We start from the raw sequence: 25554 nt of genomic DNA, 5'->3' as shown, positions 1-25554 counted from the left end.
TGTGGGTAAGAAACTATAGGCCAATGCAACAGGCATTTCACTTGATATTTTTTAGAAGTTATATTATTTAGAAGTGAGGGTTCAACATATAATATATAATATAAAAAGCATTTTATAAAAAATAATTGCTAAACTTATCCATCAGTGTGTGACAAAGCTGTGGCTGTCAGATGTTTTAACGATCCTTTTTTTTTTTTTTTTTTTAGCTCTGCTTGAAATAGTTTTTTCCGACTGCATTGAAGGCAGCGCCTCACTTCCACTGACTGTCACGTGCAACATCTTTGCCGCGAAAAGCTGAATAAACTGTCATGAAAACAGACCCAGGGAAAGGTAAGACTAGTTAAAACGGCAAATGTATAAACTATAGCTAGATCAAGCTATCTTAATAAACTAGGCTGATAAAAATCGGATAAAATCCCTCCAAAGACTCTAGAGGTGTCATAACATGAACATATTAGCTAACGTTAACATTAACCTCGTTTCACTAATAACATCAACGTTAGCTTGCTAACTATTACTTAACCAACAATTTAGTCTTGTGTTTAGGTTCATGTTAGAAAACAGGAAAGGCTTTAATACATTTTATCCCTGTGAAATTAATGTTAAACCCAAAATGTTAACTCATATTGTTTTATTTGTTTTACAGAATCTGTAAATATAATAGAAACTGGACTTGATAGGGATTAAGTTAAGAGTTAACAAAATGGCTTCTCAGACCTACATTGCCATTTCTGAGCTGCATCCCAACTTCTTTCATCCGGTGAGTTCACTGTCATGTCAGAATTACATCAGTTTAATATATTTTCTTCTTGTAGCAGCCCTTAAAACAAAACCAGTGTCTGATAGCCGGGATAACCTTCTTCTAGTTATACTCTGGTGAACAAGATGTATTTCAGACCTGTTTTTCTTAAGTTCTGTTGAGTTGAACAATCAAAATGTACAGTCTGCACACTCATTGCCCTTGTAATGTTTTTCAGAAAGTGGCAGGTATCATCATTGGGAAAACTGATGTCAGAAGCTTTCCTGACAGAAAGAGTTAGTAACTTATCTTTTTATATTAGTGTACCTACTGTTACTGTCAACATTTTTTAAAAGCACTGTACTTCATTGTCTTGTACACCAGCCCCCTCTTCTGGAGAATAGTTAAATTAATATCCCTTCTCTGAGTCTCTCTCTCTATTGAACTGCAACACTAACCGAATCTATGTTTCATTTCCAGACATTGGTGAGGACAGATTCACTTTTGGCTTCACCGTTAAGGACTCGCCTGATTTCTTCATTAATGTGACAGCCTGGGGAAACGACGGATACATCAACGGGCTCTCCAGCAGCTTCAGCATTGGAGACTGTGGTGAGGAAGTCAATCTGTTGAGAAGTTGAGAAGTTATGGATTTGGCAAAAACATGAAGTTCTTAGATTTCTTTATTATCAATATATGGTTTCCCTATTCATCACTATAGTACAAATATTTGTCATGTCCAGTGACTTGTTTACTCACTTAGAAAGAAAGCTTAGAAAGTGACTGCTCTTGATTGTAAAATTATTCATCAGGGTAAAATCTGCATCATGTGATGTATTTATTTACTTGTAAAATGAAAATAAAGCTACACACAAAAAAGATCTTGATAGAAAAAACAGTTTTAGTAATTTAGTAATTTTTAGTAAGTTTTAATAATTTTAAATATTAAACAAAAAGTAAAACTTTTTTCTGTGCGTAAAATTGTTTACTATTATTTTTTCCAGTCATCATTGAAAATCCTTTAGTTTCCTTCAAAGACCCCGAGAAAGGGGACAGATTCTGTCCTACAACACCAAGGTAACACTTTCAGTACAGATTTGGTTGTCACCCTGCAGTGATTTAAGATAGCTGAGGGGTAATGAGGTTAACACAGTGTAATGCTGTGTACAATATGATGTAACAGTGTGTAATGTCTGATGAAGGTGTCAAAGGCCTGTATCTGCTGTCTCAGTCTCTACAGGCTGCTGGTGACGGAGGCTCATTCCCAGGTATCTCTGTGTGCTGACATGTACACCATCGACAGGCTGCTGCCACTAATCCACTTGCCGGTGAAGGACTCCGGAGATTTCTACTCTCTGGGAGACATTGTGGCCAACGGGCAGAGGCTGGATGGCACAGTGATAAATGTACTGGCTGCAGTGAAATCGGTAGGAAACCTTCAGGCCCCACTCTTTTAATTATTAAACCATATTAAAGGAGGAGTTCACCTTTGAATACATCCATGTTTTTTGGATCAGTTTAAGCATTTTTAGGAGTTTCATTAACTTGTTTACTGTGCCACATTTCCACCAACCTGTCTCACCGGCTTTTTTTTGTCAGTTATTTGCTACATTTCCCAGAATGCTTTTCTGCTTACATGGAGAGAGAGTAACTGTAACTAAGTGTAAGCCAGTGTGTTTTTCCTGTAGAGAAAATGGGGAAGTCTGAGAACAATGCTGGCTCCTGGCTCTATCCAAAGCTAACAAACCAGCACTTCTAATACTCACTAAATAATACGTTGTATCTCGCTTGTTTAATCTGTACAAAGACCTGAGTGTAAAAATGACAGTTCATCATTTTACAGGGGATAATTTGTTACTAAACTAAACTAAAATGTTTAAAATGAAAAAATATTCAAAGTGATAGTACAGCTTTGTTAAGAAGAAAAATATTATATATATAAGAAGAAAAATATTCCTTATCAGTGTTTCAGGGTGAATGTTTCCTTTAAGAGCATGTGAGTGGGTTTTTTTGAGAGGTGTTTTTCAAACAGAATGTGAGGAAAGTTGAGAAACTCATTGAAAAACCAAAATGTATTTTCCGACTTTTACACACCCTGATTGCATTAGATGGTTTCTCAGCTGACTTTTTCTCCACAGTAAACTCAACAGTGGTGGAAAAACAGGCTGTTAAAGTTTCCTTTAGCTTAAAAACAACATTAACAAGAAGCGAAGGGTTGTTAAAAAGTGGTCCGATCATGGAAAAGTCATGGAACCTGTCTCTGAGGCCGGAGTGGGAGGCCTGATAAGCGTGGTGCTGGATGTTTTTGACAATGAGTTTGGATGCTGAGCAAATATTAAGTTTAGTTAAACAAATTTGATAATGGAGCATATCTTTGTTCATATCTTATAAATTTCCTAATAGAGCACATTGTGTTTGTTTTGTCTGTGTGGTTACATGGTGGTATGCATGTTGTTTGCCTGGAACATACCAACTTACCAAAATGGCCCTAAAGACATGCTTCAGAGTTCAGAGAGAGGCCAGACCCTGCACTTAAAGTCGCTGCATCATTTTTATTTTTTTCACTGGAAGGGAAGATGTTGTGATAGGAACATCAGATGAGTCTGTTTACATTTTCAGATTGGAGAGCTGAAGCAGTTCACCACTTCAGACAGACGCAAAGGGCAGAGGCTGGAAGTGAAGCTCTTTGATGACTCTGTCTCTTCCTTCCCTCTCATCTGGTGCGTCATGCTTCTTTATTCATTTTCCAAATGAATAAAGATTTATTACTTGTGTTGCTTTTGTGCCATATTCCATCTCATTGGCCCCTGTGGATCACCCCTGTGTATCTTCAGGTTACCGCAAATTTACTCTGGTGACGTGAAGCTTTTGATTAACCTGCTGAACTCCATGTGTGTCTGATTTTCACTCTGTTCTCCCCTGAGTAACCCCCTGACCTCCACTGTTCCCCTCACAGCTGGGACAGAGAGGCCATTCAGCTCGTGCAAACTTTGATACCCAAAGAGACGGGTCGGTTAACAGCTGCAGCTCATTCTCAGCCACAAAATGAATCTTTATTTAACTGTTAGTCCTGCCTGTCAGGGGCCATTAACATACTGTACTGAAGAGAAATATGGAAGTGGATATCTGACGTGTGTTTATGTTTGATATTACTTACTGTTGTTTTAACGTTCATTCTCCGTTCAAAGTGCTCTTCATAGCTGATGCAAAGATTAGCTTTGACAGCTTTCGCAACGGCATGGCAGCAACCGTCAACTCAAAAACCATCATCACTGTCAACCCTGGTAAGATACCACAGCAGCTTTTACAAAAACAGAGGTGCTGACGTAACTGTCTGCTGTGCAAAAACAAGGTTGAAATGCTATTTTGGGTAACCAACCAAACAGCCAGTCAGTTTGTTGCAGTCCAAGTAATAATTTGCTCTCAGACACCAGGGAGGCCAGCCTGCTGTTCAGCTACGCTAAAGAAGTAGCCGAGTCTGGTGCCCTGGATCAAGATGAGAAGCCAGAAGATGTGCCTGGTACGTTATAGTGAAGGATTCCCTTCATTCTGATACTATCAGGATGTTGATAGAAAATGTTCTTCGTATTTCAGGCCTCAGCTCTTACTACTATTTTTGTCTTTTCTTGGGTCATAATGTTAATAGACAGTGCACTATGTACTGTCGTTATACTCCATGGTACAGGTACCTTGTAAAATCTAGGAAAGTGTACAATGATCAAGTTCTTGTAGCTATATAGCTAAAATCCTATTTTTGGATAAGGATAAGTCTTTTGATATTTTACATTTGACATTTTTCTTACCGTCAACAAATCCAATGCAAAGCCCAGAACTCACATTAAATTGATCCTTCTTACAAATGCTGCTTATTCTCTCTCTCTGTGCCAACACACATCATGGAGCTACACCGCTGTACTGGCTTACATGTAACACTTTACGAAAATGATCACAAGTAGTTTATTTTGTGCCGATCCCACATGCTATATCCTCATTCTGCTGTAAATACTAGCACAACATTTTGTGGCTGAAAATAGTCCACAATAAAGACAGTATTTACTTCTGTTAAAGTAACATTTCTTAAAAACTACAGTGCAAAAAATGACTGATCCTTTAAAAAAAACAAATAGTATAGTATATGTGAGTCATATTTAAAGATGTACATCTTTAGGAGTACCAAATGGTGCTTGTGGCTAAGAGCCATTTGACTTGTAAAAGTCTATAAGTATTGATAGGCGGACTAACACACTGTTTTCATGGAATTTTTTTGACAATAAAAAAAGACATATAGAACATCACCACCCTGTCATTGCCTGTTTTCCAAATAAAAAGACTGCAGACATGAACATGTGGATCTGTTTTTGTCTCTGCAGTGGATTCCATCACTGACGTGTACACAGTGAGCCAGCTGAAGCAGAAGGCCCAGGAGAATCTGGAGCCTTTCTTTGGCATCACATACAGCTTCATCTCCAAGCTCGACCTTGACTCTTCTCTTTCAAAAGTCATCAGGACACGCTGGTAGGTTCACAAAGGTGCATGGAGTGGATGCTGAATACACGACTTCTACTTCGATCATTTTGAACATGCTAAATGAAATAAATTACTTTTGTCTGCCACTTGTGATGAACTATAGCAAATAAAGTGCACTCTGCCCTCTCAGCTCCAGGTGCAAGTTTCAGGTGACTGAGGACATGCAGGGCTGCATCAACCAGTTGTGTCCAGGGAGGGATCAGGTCTTTTCAACCAACACAGGCTTTGACCTGCTGGTGGATTTCACAGACCACACCGGCACCCTGCATGCCTGCTCGCTCAGAAGCCCAGTGGCAGAAAAGACACTTGGCTGCACGGTCAGTATCTCTTCACAGAAGGACGATTTGTCAGCCTACAGGTAGAGGCGCCATAAGAGGAGAGAGATGAATACCAGCTGAAAATTATACAAACAATTTATGTCTTTAATTTCGGTGTGGTTCTGTAGAGTCGGGAACATTTGCTTAGTTAAATGTATTAAATCCAATGTCAGATTTTATATTTTACAGCTATGACTTTAATAAACTGGTAGTTGCAATTCCAACACATGGTAATCTGTATTCAGGTGAGATAAAGGGCATGTTCCTTTCATCTGTTGCAGATGGAGGAGTTTACCAGTTTGACTGATGACGAGCGGACTGCAATGAAGTGGAAATTTCTTTTGGAGAGATGCAAAATATATGTGAAGGTACTGTAGCTTTAGACTCTATGCTGTGTCGGTTAGCTATAAAAGCGAAATGATGTGTTTAAAATTTGTTATTATGTTGTAGATACTTCCTTCTACTAAAATGAGGACTGGGATCAGGGGGACAGTCGTGGCCTGCTCACTGGCTGACCAGGGAGAGGTGAAACAGCACATGTCTGCCCTGCTGCTGCGGCTGTGATCACAACACACTGACTGAGTGGGAAGGCACATCTGTTGCAGTTTGCTGCTTTACCTGCTGTGTGCTAATGTTCTGACTGAGATGTTAACCAGGGCAAAAGTCACATTATACAGGTGGGCTTTGTGTTTTGTGTATAGCTTCATTATTTATGTATTTATTTATTTAACTTATTTATTTAAATATATATTAAAGAATGTACTGCTGGCTTGACCACTTTTTGAAACTGTTAAATAAATATATCGGTTTAAAAACAGTTATATGTCAATATGTTCTGTGTCAAATATATTAATCAACCTTTATTGTTCCATGAAAAAAGAATATTTCAAAACATGCTCACAAATAAGACAAAGAGTTACATTTACTCACATATACTGACTCAATTATTACTTCATTCATAAAAGTTACACATTTTAAGCGAGTAATTTCACCAATTTAAAATTAAAGCATCAGTAAAGCAAATGTTTTGCTTTCATTTTGGTAGTATTACAAAATATTACAATGTAATTTACAACAGCACAACAAACTACAAACCTGTAGAGTTGAATCAGAGACGTTTTGAATCGGTCTGAGCGGCTGTGGTTTCTTTGTCCTGCTGTGATAAAATATGTCAGTAGATGTCGGCAAAGCGCTGGTTATCAAAACGGAACCTTTTAAACATCGTCTGTATGTTGCTAACGGACACGTAACGGGGACGTACTGATTTGTCGTCAACACGAACAACTAAAGGTAATCAAAATTTGTCAAATTTATTCTGTTAAGTGGTCTAAATTGTCATATATAGTGTTCTACAGTGAAATATTGTTACAGCCGCAGTGTGTTTTTGAAGTAGAGACGAGCTAATTGAGTGGCCCTTGAACACAGCTTGGCTGCTTTGCTAACGTTAGCCTGTATGTCAACGTTACAAGTTGAAGCTGTTATTTACAAAGTGTGATTATTATTTTTATATCTATATATAGAAATTACATATTATTATATAGATATAATATAATGTAGATTATAGGATGTTCCTGTTAAGTTGACATTTAATGGAAAGCAGCTAACTCCTAAATTTCTGTGCAGTACCGTCCGTCCGTACATGCCTCGCTCTGAGCAGTGACAGCCAGCAGTCCAGCATGAATGTGAACCAGGGCACGGTGGGCAGCGACCCAGTCATTCTGGCCACGGCTGGATACGACCATACGGTCCGTTTCTGGCAGGCCCACAGCGGGATCTGCACCAGGACAGTTCAGCACCAGGACTCTGTATCCTAAGACATCAATAATATGTTAAGCTATATACATGGAGCTTCTGTTTACTGTCTCTAGAGCAGCTCCAGACTTATAACTGAGCTGTAAAACAACATATAAATGACCCACTTCCTTAACATTTGCTTCTAGCAAGTAAACTCACTTGAGGTCACACCTGACAGGAGTATGATTGCAGCAGCAGGTTAGTTAAGATTTTTTTGTCAGGCCTTCTCTTTGTTTCTTATATTAGTATTGTGCTTCATGCACAGCTTGGATTGCATGGTTAAATTCAAAGCTGCTATATTTCACAGCAATTTACACTCTGCTTTTTAGGTTATCAGCACATCCGCATGTACGACCTGAACTCCAACAACCCCAACCCAGTGATCAACTACGACGGCGTCAGCAAGAACATCACCTCTGTGGGTTTCCACGAAGACGGACGCTGGATGTACACAGGAGGAGAAGACTGTATGGCTCGCATATGGGACCTTAGGTACTGCAGAGGAAACGCACTGTGCTAAAACATGTTCACTCTATGTCGAACAAGCCTAACTCTGATCCCTACTGCTCCTCACAGGTCAAGAAATCTACAGTGTCAGAGGATATTCCAGGTCAATGCTCCAATCAACTGTGTATGCCTGCATCCCAACCAGGTGAGACATTCAGTGTACACTGATTCATAAATTGTCATTTTGTTTTTAATGTTATTGTAAGTCAGTTATTACAGTGTTGTTCTGTAGTATTTTATTTTTGTATTAGAGGCTGTGCTTACTGCCCAAAATAACAGTAAACAGTGAGTGTTTTGTGTTTTTCAGGCAGAGCTGATTGTTGGAGACCAGAGTGGAGTGATTCATATCTGGGATCTGAAGACCGACCACAATGAACAGCTGATTCCTGAGCCGGAGGTCTCAGTCAACTCAGTTCACATTGACCCAGATGCCAGTTACATGGCAGCGGTCAACAGCTCGGTCAGTACCCAAACAGTCTGAAATGTTTATTGATACTATTATTATTGTTAACTTATGTTAAATGACTAAAACAGCTCCCTTTTGTTCACCTTAACAGGGAAACTGTTATGTGTGGAACCTTGCTGGAGGCATCGGAGATGAGGTGACTCAGCTTATTCCCAAGACTAAGATCCCTGCACACAAACGCTACTCACTCCGCTGCAAGTTTAGCCCTGATTCCACGTGAGTGCCTTTTTCTACACACTTTAAATGTTTCTCTGCTTGCTAACTCTTGAACAACAAATAATGTTGTTGTAGATAGAAAAGACTTGAGTGTGGTTGATGTGTGCCATGTTGCCCCAATGGATACTTCAGCAAAATTATGTTATTGCGCTGAAAATGTCCTGCTGTTGTAACATTGTGAAACTAACTTTGTGTTCTGGGATTTATTTGCAACTGTGACTGCTTAACAAGAAAGTTAGTTTCCCTCTCTGATGTTGTGGCCGATGATAAATAGCTTTTGGTGTTGGTCGTCATCTCCAGCCTGTTGGCCACCTGCTCAGCAGACCAGACCTGCAAGATCTGGAGGACGTCCAATTTCTCTCTGATGACGGAGCTGAGCATCAAGAGCAACAATCCCGGAGAGACGTCTAGAGGCTGGATGTGGGACTGTGCTTTCTCTGGAGACTCCCAATACATTGTCACTGGTCAGTACATGAGCCATGGCCAAAGGGTTATCACTACAATGCAATCTCAGTATAGTAACATCAAAACCATTCTATAACAACTTGCCTTTGGACACAAGGATCCCACACTCTTAAAAAAGTTTTGCTCTTTTGGCGTTACAATATCAGATTAGATTATTATTTGGACTGGAAATGTGTGGGTCAAAATTCTGAAATATTAGGTTATTGTTGCTTTGAGGCGTAAAGACGTAACATTTGCACAAAAGTTTCCTTACATTGCAACAATGCAAACTTATTTTCGGTTTTATTTGCATTTGCGGTCCTTATAGTTGCAAGCCATAAAAAGAGTTTTCTGTACTGATGCATATGACCACGCAATGCTTTCATGCATTTCATATATGATCATTACAGTTCAGTGTATTTGCAGTGAAGAACAATCCAAACAATATGGTGGGTTTTTTTCATCAAGCTACTTTAGGGATGCAGTTTATATTAATAAAGCTTAAAATGAGCTGTAATGTTGTAAAAATGTCTTTCCTATATTTCATCATCATATTTCTTAATATTTAGTTACAGATTGAATGATGTTAGCGTTTTAGAGAGAAGCAGGCAAAGGTTTTATAACTTAAGTGTAAATACACCTTGATATCAGGTCCTGATTCTTGTTTCCACCCGTAGCCTCGTCCGACAACCTGGCCCGCCTGTGGTGCGTGGAGACCGGCGAAATCAAGAGGGAGTACAGCGGCCACCAGAAAGCTGTGGTGTGTCTAGCTTTCAATGACAGTGTGCTGGGCTGAGAAGGAGGAGGAGGAATGAGACAGGAGATGGCAGGCAGTGTGGACAGAAAAGCGACTCTTTGGAAGATGTGCCTCAATTCACAGAGGTGCGCTGGGCATTAATGGGAATTATTAAAAAGCTTCCCAGAAATGATCATCTTGAGAAAGCGGAGGCTTGTGTCTACAGTGCTCCTCCTTGCCAGATGCCTGCAAGTATTCTGAATAGCAGCAAGGCCATAAAGTAACAATCCACTTTAAATGACCAAGCACCCCATTTTACACCAACTTTAAGCGGCCGGTCAGGAACGCGTCTGTACTAACAGTATAGGTCTGAATAAAATACATGATCATTTTCATCAGGTACCCTTTATGTTTTTAACTTCATCGCTCTATGCACAATAGGAGATCCGTTTCAACCCTTTTTTTGTTATAGTGTACCATATTTATTGTCATTCTTTTTTCAGTCTAATCAAGAAACAGTGGCTCAAAAATTCAATAAACAGTCTTTTATTGGGCAGATGAAAACACTCTCATTGCAACAGAAACGGTTACACATAATTACACTGCAGCAGTGGGTTACAGGAAATACAATTATCAGCACGTACAAAAAAAGGGGATCTTTCTTCTGTAATCTCTGAGGTGTGCCACCAGAGAGGGTATTACACATGAAGAGAGTGACGACGGGGCTTTGGCAATAACCGTGACAGCCTGTCTCCATCTCTTCTGTCTCGGAAGCATGGAAATGGACTGGGAGGGTTGGCTGCTTTACTGGCGGCTGTATGGCACGAAGGAAACAGTCAAAGCTGGCTTTTGTTCTTTTTTTTTTTTTCTTTTTTTTTCTTTCTTGTAGAGGGAGCTAAAAAGACAACTTTGTTTCCCTGATCTTTTGCTGGGAGGAGAGCAAGAGAATACACAGTCACTCTGGCAGGTAGTAGAAGCACACAGACACGCAGATGTTGCTGGGAAAGCAGATGTCGATGCAGAAGTAGACCAGCCTCTGTTTGCCTGGGCCTGAAAGCAACATAAAGACCGCAGTGACTCATTAAAAATCGGACAAAATCTTTGACAAAACCCAGATTTAGTGAACACGACCTCACTGTGGAAACAGGCCATCATAGTGGAGACAGCACAGCATTTACTGTTGACTGCATTAACCGCTATTAATAACCTGCCTCCCTAAATTCAGAATATTATGCCCCAATTCTACAAACACTACCCAGATAACCTGTCACAACTTTAAAGCATAAATGATAAATTATTTGATAAAAACATTTTCTTTTTCCCAGTAGTAGTAGTAGAGTACAGTAAAGCTTATATAAACTGATTGAATCAGTCACAAAATCCCTGTCACACATTATTAATACATTTTGACAATATTTACAAGTTAGACACAATTTTGGGTCTAAAAGCAGCCTGATTAATGTACGATATGTTAATATACTAATTCTGTATGGGGAAAATGTGTCACCAGCACCACCTGTAGACTGTTCAGTGAGTATAATGTTACTTGCTGCGACAGTGGAAAGGTCATTGCACTTCATAGATTAGACTCAGGTTTCCGCCTGACTCGTTAGTTCGATATGGAGTTGCCACCTGACTAATTTTAAAAACTCCCATCATACACTGTCTGTGGGGACCTGACAAACTCTGGTGTGTAATGTAAGAAACCGTGCCATTTTTATTTCACACTTATTCTTATTCACTCTTTTTTAATTTATTTTATTTCACACTTTTGTCAAGAGGCCAAAATGCCTGTATACAACTAAAATAAAAACCTACAGTATATCACTATAATGTCTGTACCATCATTTTCCCTCAGAGGTGTGTGTAACCAAGGTAATTAATTGATCATTAAATAATTGTTAGTTGCACCGCAACTGGTTTTGACTGTGAGTAAAGGATTGCTTCTCCATGGGCAGGGGAAATTACACTACTACTGAAACCCATTCAGAAATCAGTGGTTAAGCTAAAACCACATCTGTTTTACTTGTTGACCAGAATTTAAAATATATGGCTGCCATTATTCTTTATTATTGTCCAAATACAGAGAAAACCAAAACCAAAAAGTTGTAAATTCATCTCTAAATACTTTATGACTTCTCTGCCCTGTCTGAGCCTAAAGCCTCAGACAGTAGTTTCTACCGAACACATAATTTGTTTTAAAGCAAGTCGGAACTTTTTTTATTCTTTTAAGGCTAAAGAAACAGCTTTTAGCAAACATCAGTCAAACAGGAGTAAATAGTGCATTTTTTGGGGACTGTTTTAAATGGCGGATTAATACATATTTTATGGCAGCTGGACGGTGTATGTGGGATTGAGTGAAAATAACCTACAATGCCCATGCCCAAACCTTGTCTTTGAATTTGTAAAAGCTTTTTTTTTCCTTTTTACATGACATTTGATGTTGAAGTCTGGTGGTCCTCACCCTCAGCCCTCCTGGTCCAGTGGACGGACCTGTCCTGACACAGAGCTTGGAGAGGCTCCTCCAGCGTGGCTACATCCACCTGACTGGCTGCCAGCACTTCCAGGAACTCTGTCTGCCTTCGGGTCTCATTCCCAGACAGCTGGAACTGACTCTGCTGCCGGGGACAGTATTACAGCATCACAACAGACGAAAAGACTTTTGTCCTCTGCAGGAATGAATAGAGACTCTGGAGCTGCAGCTGTCATTCAATAAGTGTGAGAAATCATCTTCAGCTCACAGTGACAAAGCAAAATGAATAAATTGGAGTCGAAGCAGGGGAGATATGAAGAAGACTGACACTCAAGCTGCTATTAGCCTGATATCTTCACTGATGAGATCAACACAGTTACACATTTGCACTCTTATTCATCACAAAGGCCGTATGTAATTGCACCACTTACACCTCTGATTGGCTCTTGATAGTGAACCACTTAAAGTACTGTTATGCTCGAGCGGGTCACGTAACAGCCAGTTTTCCAGTGCTGTAAAAGACTGAGAAGACCATTGTGCTGCACAATAGAGGGACAAACCACATCTACTCTCCATCCATAAGGGGCCTATCCTTTCTATCGTGGTTTAAATGACCACAGTCTGTATGAGATATGTGACACCCTGAAAATGCAGCTTTTGATGCGTGGAAATGGGCTCATGTGCAAAAACATGATAAGGCAGAGAAACAGAACCCCATCTCAGTTTGGCTCAGCCATTCACCCGCTCATATTGTCAAATATGAATCACAATTAAGAATCAGATCATGTCTGAGGGCAACAGGGCTCCATTCAGAAACTGTGGATGTCACTATTACAGATCCAGGTATTTTCCACAAAGCAGATACACACAGGCCCTCCCCTGACTAACCAATGCATGAGGCTGTGTTTTAATCCAACAGTCTTAAAAGCTACAAAGCCCTCACACAGAGTGGCCATTGTGCCCACTCCGGGGCTCAGGCTCGCTGCCGTAGCCTCCTGTAAGAAGATCCTGGGCACGCCGAGGGGGCCTGGGGGGGTATCAGATGTGCTGAGGAATTCAGGCGTGGAGGCGAGAGAGGGAGATTGTACTTGGTCTTCGAGGCCCTGTACGCATCACCCCTCCCTTTGTGCAGAGTGGAAAGGAAGTCATGCAGAAACTAGGAAACCCAGCAGGTCCTGGCTCAGTGGCGCAATACTGTGAGTCACAGTCAGAAAAGCCAGTTCACACATTAGTGACGCAGCGGCTTTTAACAAACACCTGGCAGAGCTGAAAGGGCAAACCCAACTTTCTTTTTCTTTCATTTGCCCTTTGGTGTGTTTTTAATGTTGAGCTTTGTGGTCTCACATATCCCGAACACAACAAGGTGGGGGTGGGGGTGGGGGGGTGGGGGGGGTTCAGTTCTCACGTGTTGAAATGTCTGTTACCTCGCGTGTTGACTCGTGGAGGAGGGAGTGCACGTTGTCATAGTCAGACCTGTCCATCTTTCGCAGGAAGCAGCTCTCCTCGTTCACAGGTTTGTAACATATCAAACCCTGAAACACAACAGCAGACAGTCAGACACATTTCCCATCTCGCTTTTTTTGAGTTATATCAGTCATGCAGCTTCTGAACGCAGTCAGAAAATCATACTCGTCATGACCGCTTAAACGCATTCAATCTCATGCATATCACCTGGACGCACATGTTTGGTATCGAAGAGCACGGTGGACGTCTGATTGGCCAGTGAGGTCACAGAAAAGGTCACCAGGTCGTTCTGATGGTCCACGACGGCTGACTGGTTGATCAGAACTCCAGTCTGGTCTGGAACTATGATTCTTACAGTCTGCGAAGACTACAAAAGCAGACTCGGATTAATACAAACTTAACAATATTAGGGGTTTCTGGCGGATGTGGTCACAGACAGTCACATCACACACCTGAGAGTGAGGTTGAGACAGCCCTAGGTGCCCCGTCAAACCGAGAGCAATGATGACCAGGAGCAGAGAGGCTGAGAGGCTGACCCAGAATGCCTTGTGTGGAAAGTGGGACTGGGAGGACGCAGCAGAGCCCCCATCCTGAAGACACACGCGTGAACCAGCGATTTAAACAGTACTTGACATCTCAGTATGGGATGTAAACATCAGACTGTAGCAGAGTGGGAAACTGACACCAAACACCAGCTGAATTTGTGTGAATTTTGACTGACAGCTGAGATTTGCTCTTAAAGCAATTTTCTGAAGCCCCGGCTGCAGCTGGTTTGTGTTGTAGCGTGTGGCAGGATTTGCATGTAAGCAAAAATCAAGTTTCCCACCTTGACCTCTTCGCCAGCCAATATTCTAATCTAATCTTTCCTAAGTCGGTAGTTGCCGTTTTATCGAATGCCATCTGCTTACCGTGCACTGTGCTTCCTCCAAACGGCTGTCTGAATGTTTCCAACACCTCACCATCCTGTGTCCCTTGACGGCTCCTCACTCGGTCTGCTCCCTTCTCGTAGCTATCGGCATGGAGCTGTGGTCATGACCAGCACTGACTGAGACTCAATACCAGGTTCTCTTTGTCCCTGCACACCTCAGACCCCCCCACCCCACCCCCTCTTCCTCCTCCTCCTCCTTTGGGCTCACTGCTTTCCTTCCAAAATCCACTTCACACAGATCTCTGAATCTTGCCAAACTCAATTTTCAAGCTTTGTCTCCCTGCAATTTCCTCCTTTTATGCCTTTTATGACTTCCCTGCCTAATATGACTTATTATGCCTCTCTAACATGATCTGGTCTGTCCACTGCCCCCGTTCCCTCTCACTCAAACATACACTTACACGAGAGGAGTTGGCCACCCTCCTCAGCCCAGACAATGGACAAAGGGGTGAGGCAGGCACAGCTTGGAGAGCCTCTCTCATCAGGTGAGAGGTGATCCGTGGTTTTGACTGTTGGAGCGTCCAGCCGATGACAGCCCAAGGTGACTTTAAGCACGGGACTTAGAGGGAAGTTTGCTGCGTTCACTTTGAACTTAAAGCCACAGAGAGCAGACGCTGATTTAGTGAAGGTAGTTTATGTTTTATTACATATTTGAGCATTGCTGCCAGTGTTTCAGGGGAGTCAAGGACAAGTCAGAATAAAAACAGATGGTAAAAAGAAGATTAGGGTACCTTTAAAACATGCATTCTGATACTCTATGATTCACTAATGAACTGACGTGACAAAAATGGGATCATTGCACTGTCCCATCAGTGTTACTGCAAGTGTTAGCACTCCCTGCTGAGGTGTGTAAAATACATTAAAAAAGAAAGCTCAAGTCAGACATTTCAGTGCCTTTTAGTCCCGTTCTGTGCCTGTTATTTATAGACTCTGGAACAGAGCTGTAAACCTCAACACACACATATATTACCAAACTGTTGAGACTGTGTGTGCTTACTTCCCTCCTTGAGTTTGACTTGTGGTTGCTTAAGGGGAGATTGCATCACAGACAGGGTAAGGGCCTGAAGTACACCCACCTCACTCCATTCCTCCCCCATAAAGAAACAAAAACTCTTTAAAACTTAAATTACATTAATACAATACTGAAAATCATTGTTCTTTTGTTATTAATATAAATCATCAATATATTAAATTAGCAGGATTTAATAATGTTTTAGTTTAACTATTAAGTCTTTGTCTCCTGTCACACAGCAGTTTGCTGCTTGGCTGTGACTTTGTTACAGATGACGATTTTATTGTTAATGAAAAATATTCCCTTTTAGAAGACCATGCAGCTGGGCGTGTGATGGGCTAGCTTACACCCCTCAGGGTTACAGCAGCTCGGCTGTCACACAGCTACACTTCAGTCCCGCAGCAGACGTTTCATCCCTGCAGGGCCGGTAGGAGGTCTGCGATGCTCTCCACGTAATAGTCCGGCACCATCCCCTGCCTTTCCACACACCCGCTCTTCTGATGCGCCTCGGCTTCCGCCACAGTGCTGACCCCCGTCAGGGTGAGGAGGGTCTTCAGGCCGCAGTTGGAGCCCAGCATGATGTCCGTGTCGAGGCGGTCGCCCACCATCAAGCAGCGGCCGGAGTCCACGTTGAACTGCGAGGCCACACAGTCGAACATGAAGTGGTTGGGTTTGCCCACCGTCTGGGCCTTGCACTGGGCTGCGGTCTCGACGGCCTGCAGGAGGCAGCCTGTACCTGGGAGGGGGGGGGGATACTTTGAAATATTTTGCATGCCACACATTGTGTGTCCCAGACAAAGGCTTTCCTGCAGACTTGATAGCTTTTGTCTATAAAAATGAGGAAATTATAGTTCTGCATCTGACAAGTGTACAAGTATCTTAAGCAGGTTTAAGTGTATACGAGTGTATGATTAAATCAGTAATAAGCCTCAGCCCTCTGGCCCTGCCTCCATCCTAGACAGAACTGAGCACAAGATTACCCTTAAAAAAAAAAAAAAAAAACCCGACTCACTTGTATTTCATGACCTGACTAATGAAAGATGAGGTCTCATATTTCACCAAACACAACCTGAGTGAGCCCGAAAGTGTGCAGAAGCTCCACTATATCTGGCCAGCAAGTACAGTGCAGTGTGTGCATGAGTATCTAACGAGTGTCCCTACCTGGGACAGCCTTGCCTCCCTCCAGGGGCAGCCTGGTGTCCCTGTTGGTCCCCACGAACAGACAGCCCTGCTGGGTCAGGTACTGCAAGGCTCTGTTCAGCTTCATGTAACTGAAATGTTCATCGAAACCGACCAACACCGCTTTCACCTCGGGATCCAGAGGCACGTTGGCCCAGTCGGTCTGCTTCCCGAAGACGTGGTCAGGTCCAACCCCGGTGTGCTGGAGCCCCACCGCCTCCAGCTCCTGTCCCATCGCGTTACTTCCCACCAGGTACACTTTTCCCTCCAGCTTGCAGACCGTCTTCAGGTACATGGCGGAGCAGTACGCGGTCCCGAACACCTCGTCTTCCTTCACGTTGAACCCCAACGAGGACATCTTGTCGGCGTACATCTTCCTCGTCTTGCTGCTGTTGTTGGTGACAAAGAAAACCTTCTTCCCTTTCTCCTTGAGCAGATTTATAACTTGAGAGGCTCCGGGGATGGCCTGGTCCCCGCGCCAGATGACCCCGTCGCAGTCAAACAGGACGCTGTCCACTGAGTCCAGCAGCTGTTTCACCAGCGCTCCGTTGAGCCGTTTGCATTTTGACGCGGACATCAGAGAAGAGTCGGTTAACACGCGCTGTCAGATTTAAAACCTATCCGGCCGGTACCTTTACGGTTAACCTTATGTCACGTTTCTTTCCCTACAGTGCGAAGTCACGAAAGTTAGCTAGGAGGCAGAGCTTTCATAAAGGTCACCACTACCAACAGCGGCTCAGAAGACTGGTTCGGTTAAATTAGTGTAACGTTGAAATGAATCCACATGAGACAACCCGACCTTCCACTGTGCGTTGCATTAATTCTGCGGATAACGTTACTTCCGCACCGGCTTAAAGAGGCAGGAACCAAGTCATGTCCCATTTCCGGTCAAGCTGCGGTCACTAACCCCTGCTAACAACCTGCATTTATCCTTAATAAAAACAACCAGAAACTGAGGCATAGCACCGGAGTATTCTAAGCCCGACAGCTACTACTAAAACCCAAACACCGTGTTATTTTTAAGTTAACTTCTTAGCATCAAACTACAGCTCCCGTGAGCCTTTGGGCAAGCCTTCACGCTAAAGAACCTTACAGGGGGAAAGACTGTTCATAGCTTTGGTGGCCCTGAGGTGGAAAACAAAGCAACAGCAAACGAAACACATTAACAGACTATAAAACACCACAATATTTCACAAAGCACAAGATTTCATAAAACATGAGACATTCAAATGAGAAAACACCTGAACAAATCATATTATACAAGCATATTGACATGTTCTGTAACATTCCTGTGTTTTTTGAATTGTTTCATTTTGTTAATGTGTTCGATCCACTGTTGTGTTTTGCATCTCATGGCCCCCCAAGGGGTGTATTCTGTGTCCCCTCTTATTTAATATAATCTTAAATAGCTTATTACCCCTTGTTGTCTTTTGATGCTCAGGTGACTTAAGTGCTGCAGTCCTACCTCATCCAACTCAAACATTTAACCAAGATCACCTTTCCTCTGCAAATCCACGTTCAAGGGCGTAGAATTTAGTGGGGACGATAGACATGTCCCTCTCAATATCAAGCAAGTACGAACTGTCCTTATAATTTTGATCAAAACAATTAAATGTTACCACTGTTGTCCATCAGCATCTAGTCAATGTCTCTGGTACACAAACAGTTAAGTCCAATGTGTTTTTACTCACAGTGGTTTGCTCAGCTGCCTACCTTTTCAGACCCTCAGCAATTTCATTTGGCCCTGGGAGATGTTTTTATTGTCCTCACCAACAGGGGCATGAATTATCCTCCCTTGTCAGTGTTTTTAATCTTCTCCAGACTTGACTATTGCAACACGCTTTATTCTATTATCAGCAGGAGAAACATCTAAAGACTGCAACTTATACAAACCTGCTGCTGCCAGGCTTTTAGCATGTACTAAGAAAAGCAGCCACATCACAGCAAGCCTCGCTGCCGTTCACTTGTTACTGGAGTCTTAGAATGGATTTAAAGATTTTACTGCATGCCTTCAATGGCCAGGCTCCTGCATATGTTTGTGATCTGCTAACTCACCATAAGCCTGATCACTGTTTCAGATCCTCTGGCAGGGCCCTACTAAAGGTTCTAAAATCTTGACCGGGCCTTTGCTGTCTGGGCCCCTCAGCTGTGGAACTTACAGTTTCTCATGCAGACAAACTCTGTGACCGCTTTTAAATCTGTTCTTTAAACTCACTTTTATCTTAAGCTTCTTCTAGACTGATGGTATTTACTGTAATTATTTGAATTGTTTTATCGTGTTTAATATCTTTGTTTTGGATATTATTTCCTTTTATTTTTCTAACTGTAAAGCACTATATAACTTAGTTTTAAAAGGTGCTATAAAAAATAAAGATATTATAATTATTATATAGTATTAAATATCATTACATTGTGACATCCATTTTTGCTGTCCAATTAGCACAGGTGTGCTTAATATCTATTCAGTCAGTTTAACTTTTAGTAATAATTTAATTAAATAATGTATTTATTTAAATTCATATCCACTCTTAAAATATATCTAATAAAAAATGACATACTACAATATATTGAAAAGCTGAGCTCTAATCCTATAAATTGAAGAAATTAAAGTGAACAATGGGAGGACGTATGTTGTTCGCTACAGCTTTATAAGCATCCGTGCTTTAGTTGATGCAGGCAAAGGATTAAAAATGGATTGAATAAAGTATCCTAAGCTTGCAGCTAGAAAATTTAATTAACGATGATTTGATCCAACAAGGATAACGTTTGTGTTTACTGACAATATTGTCGGAGCTTTCCAATTTGTAACACCTTGTGGGAGACCAGGTCCAGAGTCCGCAAAGAAATTGCCAACGTAAACTTTATTTTTTGAGACAGCAGTAGTTCTTTGGGACAGGAAACCCAGGGGACGGTACAGTAAACGCAGCCTGACAACACAGAAGGCAGCTTTTTTTCAATTGTCTTTTTTCTGAACAGGTTGTGGAGGGAAGAAAATTTCTCCCAGGTTTCGGAGTAGCCCTCTGCTGTAGTGGTATCTTTTAGAGTGGTCTGGTGCTGGGCCACAGAGATGGTCTGCTGTTACAGTTGGGTGGCAGTGCTGGCAAACGTAACCTCGACTTTTGTACCACTCATTGGAGGTCTGGTTGACAAGAGCCAAGTAGGAATGGAACAGAGCATAACCCCCCAGGAGGAAGAAGACAAAGACCAGAAATCCCAGCATGAAGACGATTCGGGGAAACGTCAGGAACAGATGCTGGAGGGGACAGAGGGAAAAATAATTTAATTAAATTGGATATAAACAAGGCTGCAGCATGTATATGCAGTACTGAGTCTCACCTGTATAATAAATAGAGGCCCTGCTGGCTGCTGCTGGCCTTGCTCATCTATATAACTGGCTGTCAGAAGCCCAGACCGCAGTACGGCATGAAGCAGCATGTCTGCTATTAGTATGGCCATGTCGCCGGCCATGGCGCACATGCTGAAGAGGTAAAGCAAGAAGTAACGCGTGTTCTGTGCACCAATGCAGTTGTTCACCCAGACACAGTGGTGGTCAAAACGCTGGACACACCTGTTGCAGACTCCTGAAAGAGTAACAGACGGTGTTTACAGGGAGCGCTGAGTATAAATAATACACTCCTAAGTGGACAACCAGAAGGAGATAAGTTTGCTCAACACTGATACAATGTTCATTTTGTTTTCAAACCCCAAGGGAAGACAGTACTCACTGCAGTGTTTGGAGCGAGCCGGTTTAAGGAGCTGGCAGGTTGGACAGGATACTCCTGGGTGAAACAGCTTCCTATCGTACGGATAGATGTGCAGCTGGCCAGCGACTTTCTTCTTTGTCACTGTGCCTGCCAGAGTCAATAGAGATGAAAAAAATGGCTACAGTGTAATAACACACAAACCACATAGTATGACAGACCTTAATATGACAGAGAAAGGTCTAGTGATTTGTATTGTTTTTTTAATCACAGGTCCACATGAATGTTATCCTGTCCAGAAGCAACCTGTCTGATTTCCTGTGCTATTCTTGTAAAAACGCCAGCTGAAATGATCAACTTGAATCTGAATTAATTGGAGTCATTTAAGTCTATTAGGAACTGATACTTAATGCAGCTTATTTTCTGTATGCCCACAATCTACAAGGGCCTTATCGCCACAAGTAAGCTAGATCAGCATCACTCTTTAAGACTCAATTAAAGGAATATTGAATGGTCCTTGAAGGGAACTTAAATGTAACAGCAGTAAGCATGTAAACAACAGAAAAGCACACAAACCAAACATAAACTAAACCGTAATATGAAGAGACGGATGCTTTAAGATTAATTTGGGGTTCCCCTGCTAGTCTCACATAACATGTTCTAACACTGCAGCTAATAACTTGTCTTTAAATTAACCTGGGTCCCTCTTGATGCAGCGGTAGAAGAAGAAGGTCTTGATGGCTAGCAGGACATAAGGCACAGACAGGCTGGTCAGAGTGGTGTCCATCTGCCTGCAGAAGCCAAACACCTCATAGGTGAACTCTGCATACACAGCACCCTCCAGCAGGACATGCAGATAGATGAACACATTGTTCCTGTAATTAGAAGCAGATGGCAAACACACACATTACATTTGTTTGAAAGTAAAATGAAAGGCTAAATTAGAACATTAGACCATATACAGATACAGACTTAAAATTATGGCCATGTCTTTATTTCTGAGAACACCTAAACTACAAACCTTTGATGAAACAGCCTGTGCAAGGTCCACTGGCCAAACTTTTGGAGCCACTTTGGCGTAAGTGGTGCAAACACCTGTGAAGAAAATAATGTGTGAACAACTCTAATGCTGTCTTTATGTTGTGATAAAGTAGTGTAACAGCGCCACACAGTGTCGCTTTGTGGAAGCGTAGTTAAAAAGCTCCTTTGCTTACCTTTCCCACAGCGTTGAGGAGGATATTAAAGGGGGTTTGCTGCTGGCCTGAGTACTTGCAGACTAGGACGATACATGCAAGCACCACCACGACGTAGATAGCAAACAGAGTGAGGAAATCCATGTCTCACCTGGCAGCGTCACAGACACAACACAACAGGTGGTTGTGTTACAAACTCACAACGAACAGGTAGCAAACTGAACAAGAAGCAACACTTTTACAATTAAGTCTATCTATTTATTCAGTATAACATGGTGAAGGCATTTAAATGAATTAACGTAGGGTGTCTGTCCAAACAAGTTTACCTTAGCATGCTAACGACAGTAACGTTGCCCAGCTCGTGTTACATTATTCCAGCTTTCTCTACTTCCTACAGTCATTTACTCATTAATTTCCCCCTTACCTTCTAGTCAAGGTCACACATAGCTGCCTTTCTTTGTTTTTTTTAGTGTTTTATCTCACATAGTTGGTTTGGTTAGCGCCTTTGGCTGGCTAACTGCGGCACTTTTGGTCCATGGACATGTTCTGTAAATAATGCTACTTCCTTAGCATCGATGTAGCTAACAGCTGAGGCTGGCACTGCTGCAGGAAGCCGGGGGGGGCATCTAGCTGCATGTCGCGATAAATGGGAACTTTATCCTCGTTTAGTTTGATCCTGCGTCCCTTTTTAAAGTTTACAAATAAATGACAATGAATAACCATAGGCCTACATTCTTAAACAGTTTTAAAGTTTTATTAATAAATATAGTCAGACTGTAATGTTTTCACTCATTTTGGAGCATTGACTAACTTTCTCCTGATTTATTTTTCCCTACACTATATCCTTTTTTTTATTGTAGGCTACCTTTATTTTAACAGGCAAGTTAATTTACCATAGTTTCTTATTTACAGTAACGGCCTGGCAGGAGACATATTTTAGAAGACAGATTGGATATCAGCAGGCCAGCTATGTGACACTCAAGATGAAGAAGTTTTTTCAAAACAAAAAGGACAGAGACTCTTTTTGGCAGAACAAACGGGGCCCCAACAACAAACCTTAAAACTCATGCACAAAGAAACTAAATCAAAGAATAATTAAACACAGACCTCAAGAAACATGATAACAGAATAAGACATACGACAATCTACAGAGATTAGACGATACAACAAAAGGCACAAGAGTTAAATGAAATGATCAAGACAAGGGCAACATATAACAACAACACATGAAGCAGCTATAAGCAACTATAACCATCACACATTTACCATCACAGGTGTCAAAAACTCCCCGTCTCCTGTGTTTATCAGAAATCTGTCTTGTTTTCAGATTGAAGAGATGTGATGCATTTTTAAGCTTTCACTTGGATTCAGGAGGTCAGTTTATAAAATGAAAATACTCCAAGTCGGACAAAAATTAAAAAATCAGACCACTTGAGAAGACTGCAGTGTTTTCAACATTTTGCCTGCAGTGCGTATATAAGTAAGTAACTTACTCGCAGTAGTATTGTTTTCTCACTGTCACTGCAATCCAGGTGCTCCACACAATGCAACAAGGCATCACAAGTCACCTGTTGGATCTGGTTGCCGACATGGCCCGGCACTCATATTACAGCTCACAGTGCTGGAGAGGGGACCATTACGCAGAAGCCCAGCGTGCACATTTATGGATGCTGCTTAAAAAGGTACAGGACGCGTGGCTCTGCTGGACGTTTGTTGTGCTGTGCTGGTGTGTTGATCATTTCAGATGTTTCTTATTCTAGATTTATTGATAGATTGTGGGTTTTAGCAGTTGAGAATTCAGGTTGAGAAGCGTTTCTAAACACTTCTAACCACATTTATGGCTAACGAAGGGGCCAGTTTGGGCAAAAAGATAAACTTTTTATGTCCTCTGTTTTTTAATATAAAACATCTAATAATGTAGATATGCTCAAATGTAAAAAAAAAATTCTCTGAAAAAAAAAAAAGATTACAGGTTTAGTAACTGAGTGAAAAGGCTGAGCCAGTTTTATCAGGCTCAGTTGCCTGTGAAATGTCAGTTTTCTGTCCTTCAATTTCTCACACACGAGTAACTGTCTTTGCTGTCGTGTAAGAGGAGAGTTTGATTGAAGTGAGCAGTGTCTGCTTAGAAATAAAGCCATTTGTGTTTAATTATTCATCTGGGTCTTAAGCCGCTAAATGCTCCACTAGGTTCACGAGCTAGTCGCAAACTTTGCAAGTTAGAGTTCAGTGGGTTTTATCGCCGCTTTTTTGGTTGAAAACAGCTGTGTGGTGAGACTGGGGGGGGGGGAAAGGTTTGTAAGAACAGTGAGAGTGAACCTGAACAGCCATGTAGTAAAACCAAAACAGTCAGGTGAAAACTCCCTGTGGGTTCCTCAACATAAGTGACACCTTACATTACACATAGTAATTTGATCCATTGCTATTTTGGCTCAAAATATTGATTAGTGCAGCTAAGTAGGACATTGTGTCATTGTTCCACCATCTCATTGTAAACTCATTCCTATTTCTCTTTCATGATCATTTTACTGTCACAGCTTTAACCCTTTAACTTGTTATTGGTTACACATGAGCCTGGTACACTCACTGTTTCACCTGTTTTGTTAGTCTTAAGCCTAAATTGTCAAGTTTTCATTCTAACTTTGAACTAATCTGAGCCTTTGATACAAACTGTATCTTGACACTGCAGTGTTCCAACTTCTCACCAGATAATATATATTCATGTGTGGTTCTACTATAGTAAGTGTAGGCTTTCATTAAAGGAGGGGAGCATGTGTTCCTTCCGTATTAATGACAGAGGGTTGGAGGAGCGCTGAAGATTCAGCTCATAATCCTACTAATCCTACAGGCTAAAGTCTTAGATTGCCCCCACTCGTTCTCAATGGGCTGGACATTTCAGTGTGCTCACACACGTGGAAACACAGAATTGCAGGCAAGCAGACGCTCCAATTAGTACCCATCAGGCTTTCTTGCATCGACGCAGAGTGATTCTGGGCCAGCAGTGGTCCCTCGGAGAGCCACCTAGCCGAGAGAGGAGGAGGAGGAAAAAGACACACTGGTGTATTTATAGAAAAATGAGGCCTCACAATACCCTTTTTGGAGAGAGAATTATTAAGGAACCGAGGTGCGCGGGTGCACGCGTCCCAGTTTTCTGATTAACACTGTGCAAGCAGGCTGGCCCTGGGATGAATCAGGGATGAGACGCAGGACTAACTCCTTGACACACTCACAGAGAGACTGCACTCGCTTCTCAAGCACACTCACCCTTTGCTCACGAGGACACGGCTGAGGTTTCAAGGTGGAAGAATGGGGCACTGTTTTGAGTTCGTCACCTTTTCTGTTTGACTTTGGGCTGCAGGGTGATCGGGTGGGGGAGGGGGGAGGGGGGGATTTTTTTTGTTTTTTAAACATATTTTAAATTTAGAAGACAGATTGGATACCAGCAGGCCATCTGCTATCTGACATTCAAGATGAAGAAGTTTTTGCAAAACAAAAAGGGCAGATACTCTTTTCGGCAGAGCAAACGGGGCCCTCGGTATCCTAAAGATTTCTGTAAGTCTTTTATCAGCTTCGGCCTCTGTGTGAATCCTGCTGTGGCTTTGGAGGCTGTGGAGCACATCATTAGCTTCCAGCTTAGCTAGAGGGTTTATAGTTGATTATATTTAGCAAAAGCCAACATGTTGATTTTTGTAATCTGTATTTGTCACATTAGAGATGTTTTGGAAAACTGTCATATGTGGATTTAATTTGTGCCGCAAGTGCCTCATTTTACCTTATTTGGTTGTTATGTGATGCCATGTTGTATCTCTTATCTGCTTACCTGTAAAGGGCAGTGCAGTGGTGTGCTCTGTTACTTTATTG

At 41.8% G+C, this 25554-nt stretch overlaps 6 protein-coding genes across 8 annotated transcripts in view; 3 read left to right on the top strand and 3 right to left on the bottom strand.

Moving 5' to 3' along the window:
* The first annotated feature begins 251 nt into the window (after window positions 1-251).
* meiob (meiosis specific with OB-fold) lies at window positions 252-6404 on the top strand. Its single transcript, XM_038736395.1, has 14 exons — window positions 252-330; window positions 647-760; window positions 978-1035; window positions 1220-1351; window positions 1744-1816; window positions 1971-2166; window positions 3359-3459; window positions 3696-3748; window positions 3928-4023; window positions 4167-4259; window positions 5110-5254; window positions 5397-5583; window positions 5865-5951; window positions 6034-6404. The coding sequence occupies exons 2-14, from the start codon at window positions 704-706 to the stop codon at window positions 6145-6147; spliced, it is 1392 nt and encodes a 463-aa protein (XP_038592323.1). The 5' UTR covers window positions 252-330; window positions 647-703; the 3' UTR covers window positions 6148-6404.
* Window positions 6405-6788: 384 nt separating this feature from the next.
* mlst8 (MTOR associated protein, LST8 homolog (S. cerevisiae)) lies at window positions 6789-10624 on the top strand. The gene is made up of 9 exons (XM_038735245.1): window positions 6789-6873; window positions 7207-7388; window positions 7524-7575; window positions 7707-7869; window positions 7954-8029; window positions 8192-8344; window positions 8442-8566; window positions 8867-9030; window positions 9688-10624. Exons 2-9 carry the CDS (start codon window positions 7260-7262, stop codon window positions 9804-9806), a joined length of 981 nt encoding a protein of 326 aa, XP_038591173.1. The 5' UTR covers window positions 6789-6873; window positions 7207-7259; the 3' UTR covers window positions 9807-10624.
* Window positions 10616-15066, bottom strand: bricd5 (BRICHOS domain containing 5). 2 transcript variants are annotated; one of them, XM_038735248.1, is made up of 6 exons: window positions 14592-15053; window positions 14136-14273; window positions 13901-14050; window positions 13644-13751; window positions 12211-12364; window positions 10616-10796 (listed from the first exon to the last, which is right to left on the bottom strand). In XM_038735248.1, the coding sequence occupies exons 1-6, from the start codon at window positions 14643-14645 to the stop codon at window positions 10702-10704; spliced, it is 699 nt and encodes a 232-aa protein (XP_038591176.1). In that variant the 5' UTR covers window positions 14646-15053; the 3' UTR covers window positions 10616-10701. The 2 variants fall into 2 exon arrangements, with proteins under 2 accessions (XP_038591176.1, XP_038591175.1); XM_038735247.1 differs by lacking the exon at window positions 10616-10796 and having other exon boundaries at window positions 11704-12361; window positions 14592-15066.
* A 163-nt stretch (window positions 15067-15229) lies between these two features.
* Window positions 15230-17651, bottom strand: LOC119915630 (phosphoglycolate phosphatase). The gene is made up of 2 exons (XM_038735246.1): window positions 16785-17651; window positions 15230-16359 (listed from the first exon to the last, which is right to left on the bottom strand). The coding sequence occupies exons 1-2, from the start codon at window positions 17377-17379 to the stop codon at window positions 16034-16036; spliced, it is 921 nt and encodes a 306-aa protein (XP_038591174.1). The 5' UTR covers window positions 17380-17651; the 3' UTR covers window positions 15230-16033.
* Window positions 17652-19644: 1993 nt separating this feature from the next.
* Window positions 19645-22280, bottom strand: zdhhc4 (zinc finger DHHC-type palmitoyltransferase 4). 2 transcript variants are annotated; one of them, XM_038735242.1, is made up of 7 exons: window positions 22121-22280; window positions 21718-21847; window positions 21525-21598; window positions 21200-21378; window positions 20528-20653; window positions 20139-20383; window positions 19645-20055 (listed from the first exon to the last, which is right to left on the bottom strand). In XM_038735242.1, exons 2-7 carry the CDS (start codon window positions 21838-21840, stop codon window positions 19756-19758), a joined length of 1047 nt encoding a protein of 348 aa, XP_038591170.1. In that variant the 5' UTR covers window positions 21841-21847; window positions 22121-22280; the 3' UTR covers window positions 19645-19755. The 2 variants fall into 2 exon arrangements, with proteins under 2 accessions (XP_038591170.1, XP_038591171.1); XM_038735243.1 differs by having other exon boundaries at window positions 22023-22257.
* Window positions 22281-22586: 306 nt separating this feature from the next.
* grid2ipb (glutamate receptor, ionotropic, delta 2 (Grid2) interacting protein, b) overlaps window positions 22587-25554 on the top strand; it is a 36295-nt gene continuing 33327 nt past the window's right edge. Inside the window, exon 1 of the mRNA XM_038735241.1 lies at window positions 22587-23378. The gene's annotated coding sequence lies outside the window, so the exon portion shown is untranslated. The remainder of the gene's footprint in view (window positions 23379-25554) is intronic.

This window comes from Micropterus salmoides, unplaced genomic scaffold (genome assembly GCF_014851395.1).
Source record: "Micropterus salmoides isolate LMB-PRFRI ecotype aquatic unplaced genomic scaffold, ASM1485139v1 Ms_hic_scaffold_21, whole genome shotgun sequence".
In the NCBI taxonomy this organism is placed as follows: Eukaryota; Metazoa; Chordata; class Actinopteri; order Centrarchiformes; family Centrarchidae; genus Micropterus; species Micropterus salmoides.
This window is presented reverse-complemented; position numbering and strand designations above follow the sequence as displayed.

Excerpts from the sequence above, each read along its gene's own strand:
- bricd5 (XM_038735248.1), bottom strand. The coding sequence starts at position 14,645 with ATGGTGAGGTGTTGGAAACATTCAGACAGCCGTTTGGAGGAAGCACAG. Across the intron at positions 14,051-14,135 it reads TGTCTCAACCTCACTCTCAG|TCTTCGCAGACTGTAAGAAT; the intron begins GTGTGTGATGTG and ends CTGCTTTTGTAG. Across the intron at positions 13,752-13,900 it reads TGCTCTTCGATACCAAACAT|GGTTTGATATGTTACAAACC; the intron begins GTGCGTCCAGGT and ends GTTGTGTTTCAG.
- meiob (XM_038736395.1), top strand. The coding sequence starts at position 704 with ATGGCTTCTCAGACCTACATTGCCATTTCTGAGCTGCATCCCAACTTC. Across the intron at positions 1,036-1,219 it reads AAGCTTTCCTGACAGAAAGA|ACATTGGTGAGGACAGATTC; the intron begins GTTAGTAACTTA and ends TTTCATTTCCAG. Across the intron at positions 2,167-3,358 it reads TACTGGCTGCAGTGAAATCG|ATTGGAGAGCTGAAGCAGTT; the intron begins GTAGGAAACCTT and ends TTACATTTTCAG.
- LOC119915630 (XM_038735246.1), bottom strand. The coding sequence starts at position 17,379 with ATGTCCGCGTCAAAATGCAAACGGCTCAACGGAGCGCTGGTGAAACAG. Across the intron at positions 16,360-16,784 it reads GGGAGGCAAGGCTGTCCCAG|GTACAGGCTGCCTCCTGCAG; the intron begins GTAGGGACACTC and ends CCCCCCTCCCAG.
- zdhhc4 (XM_038735242.1), bottom strand. The coding sequence starts at position 21,840 with ATGGATTTCCTCACTCTGTTTGCTATCTACGTCGTGGTGGTGCTTGCA. Across the intron at positions 21,599-21,717 it reads TCCTCAACGCTGTGGGAAAG|GTGTTTGCACCACTTACGCC; the intron begins GTAAGCAAAGGA and ends TTTTCTTCACAG. Across the intron at positions 21,379-21,524 it reads CACAGGCTGTTTCATCAAAG|GAACAATGTGTTCATCTATC; the intron begins GTTTGTAGTTTA and ends TTCTAATTACAG.
- mlst8 (XM_038735245.1), top strand. The coding sequence starts at position 7,260 with ATGAATGTGAACCAGGGCACGGTGGGCAGCGACCCAGTCATTCTGGCC. Across the intron at positions 7,576-7,706 it reads GAGTATGATTGCAGCAGCAG|GTTATCAGCACATCCGCATG; the intron begins GTTAGTTAAGAT and ends TCTGCTTTTTAG. Across the intron at positions 9,031-9,687 it reads CTCCCAATACATTGTCACTG|CCTCGTCCGACAACCTGGCC; the intron begins GTCAGTACATGA and ends TTCCACCCGTAG.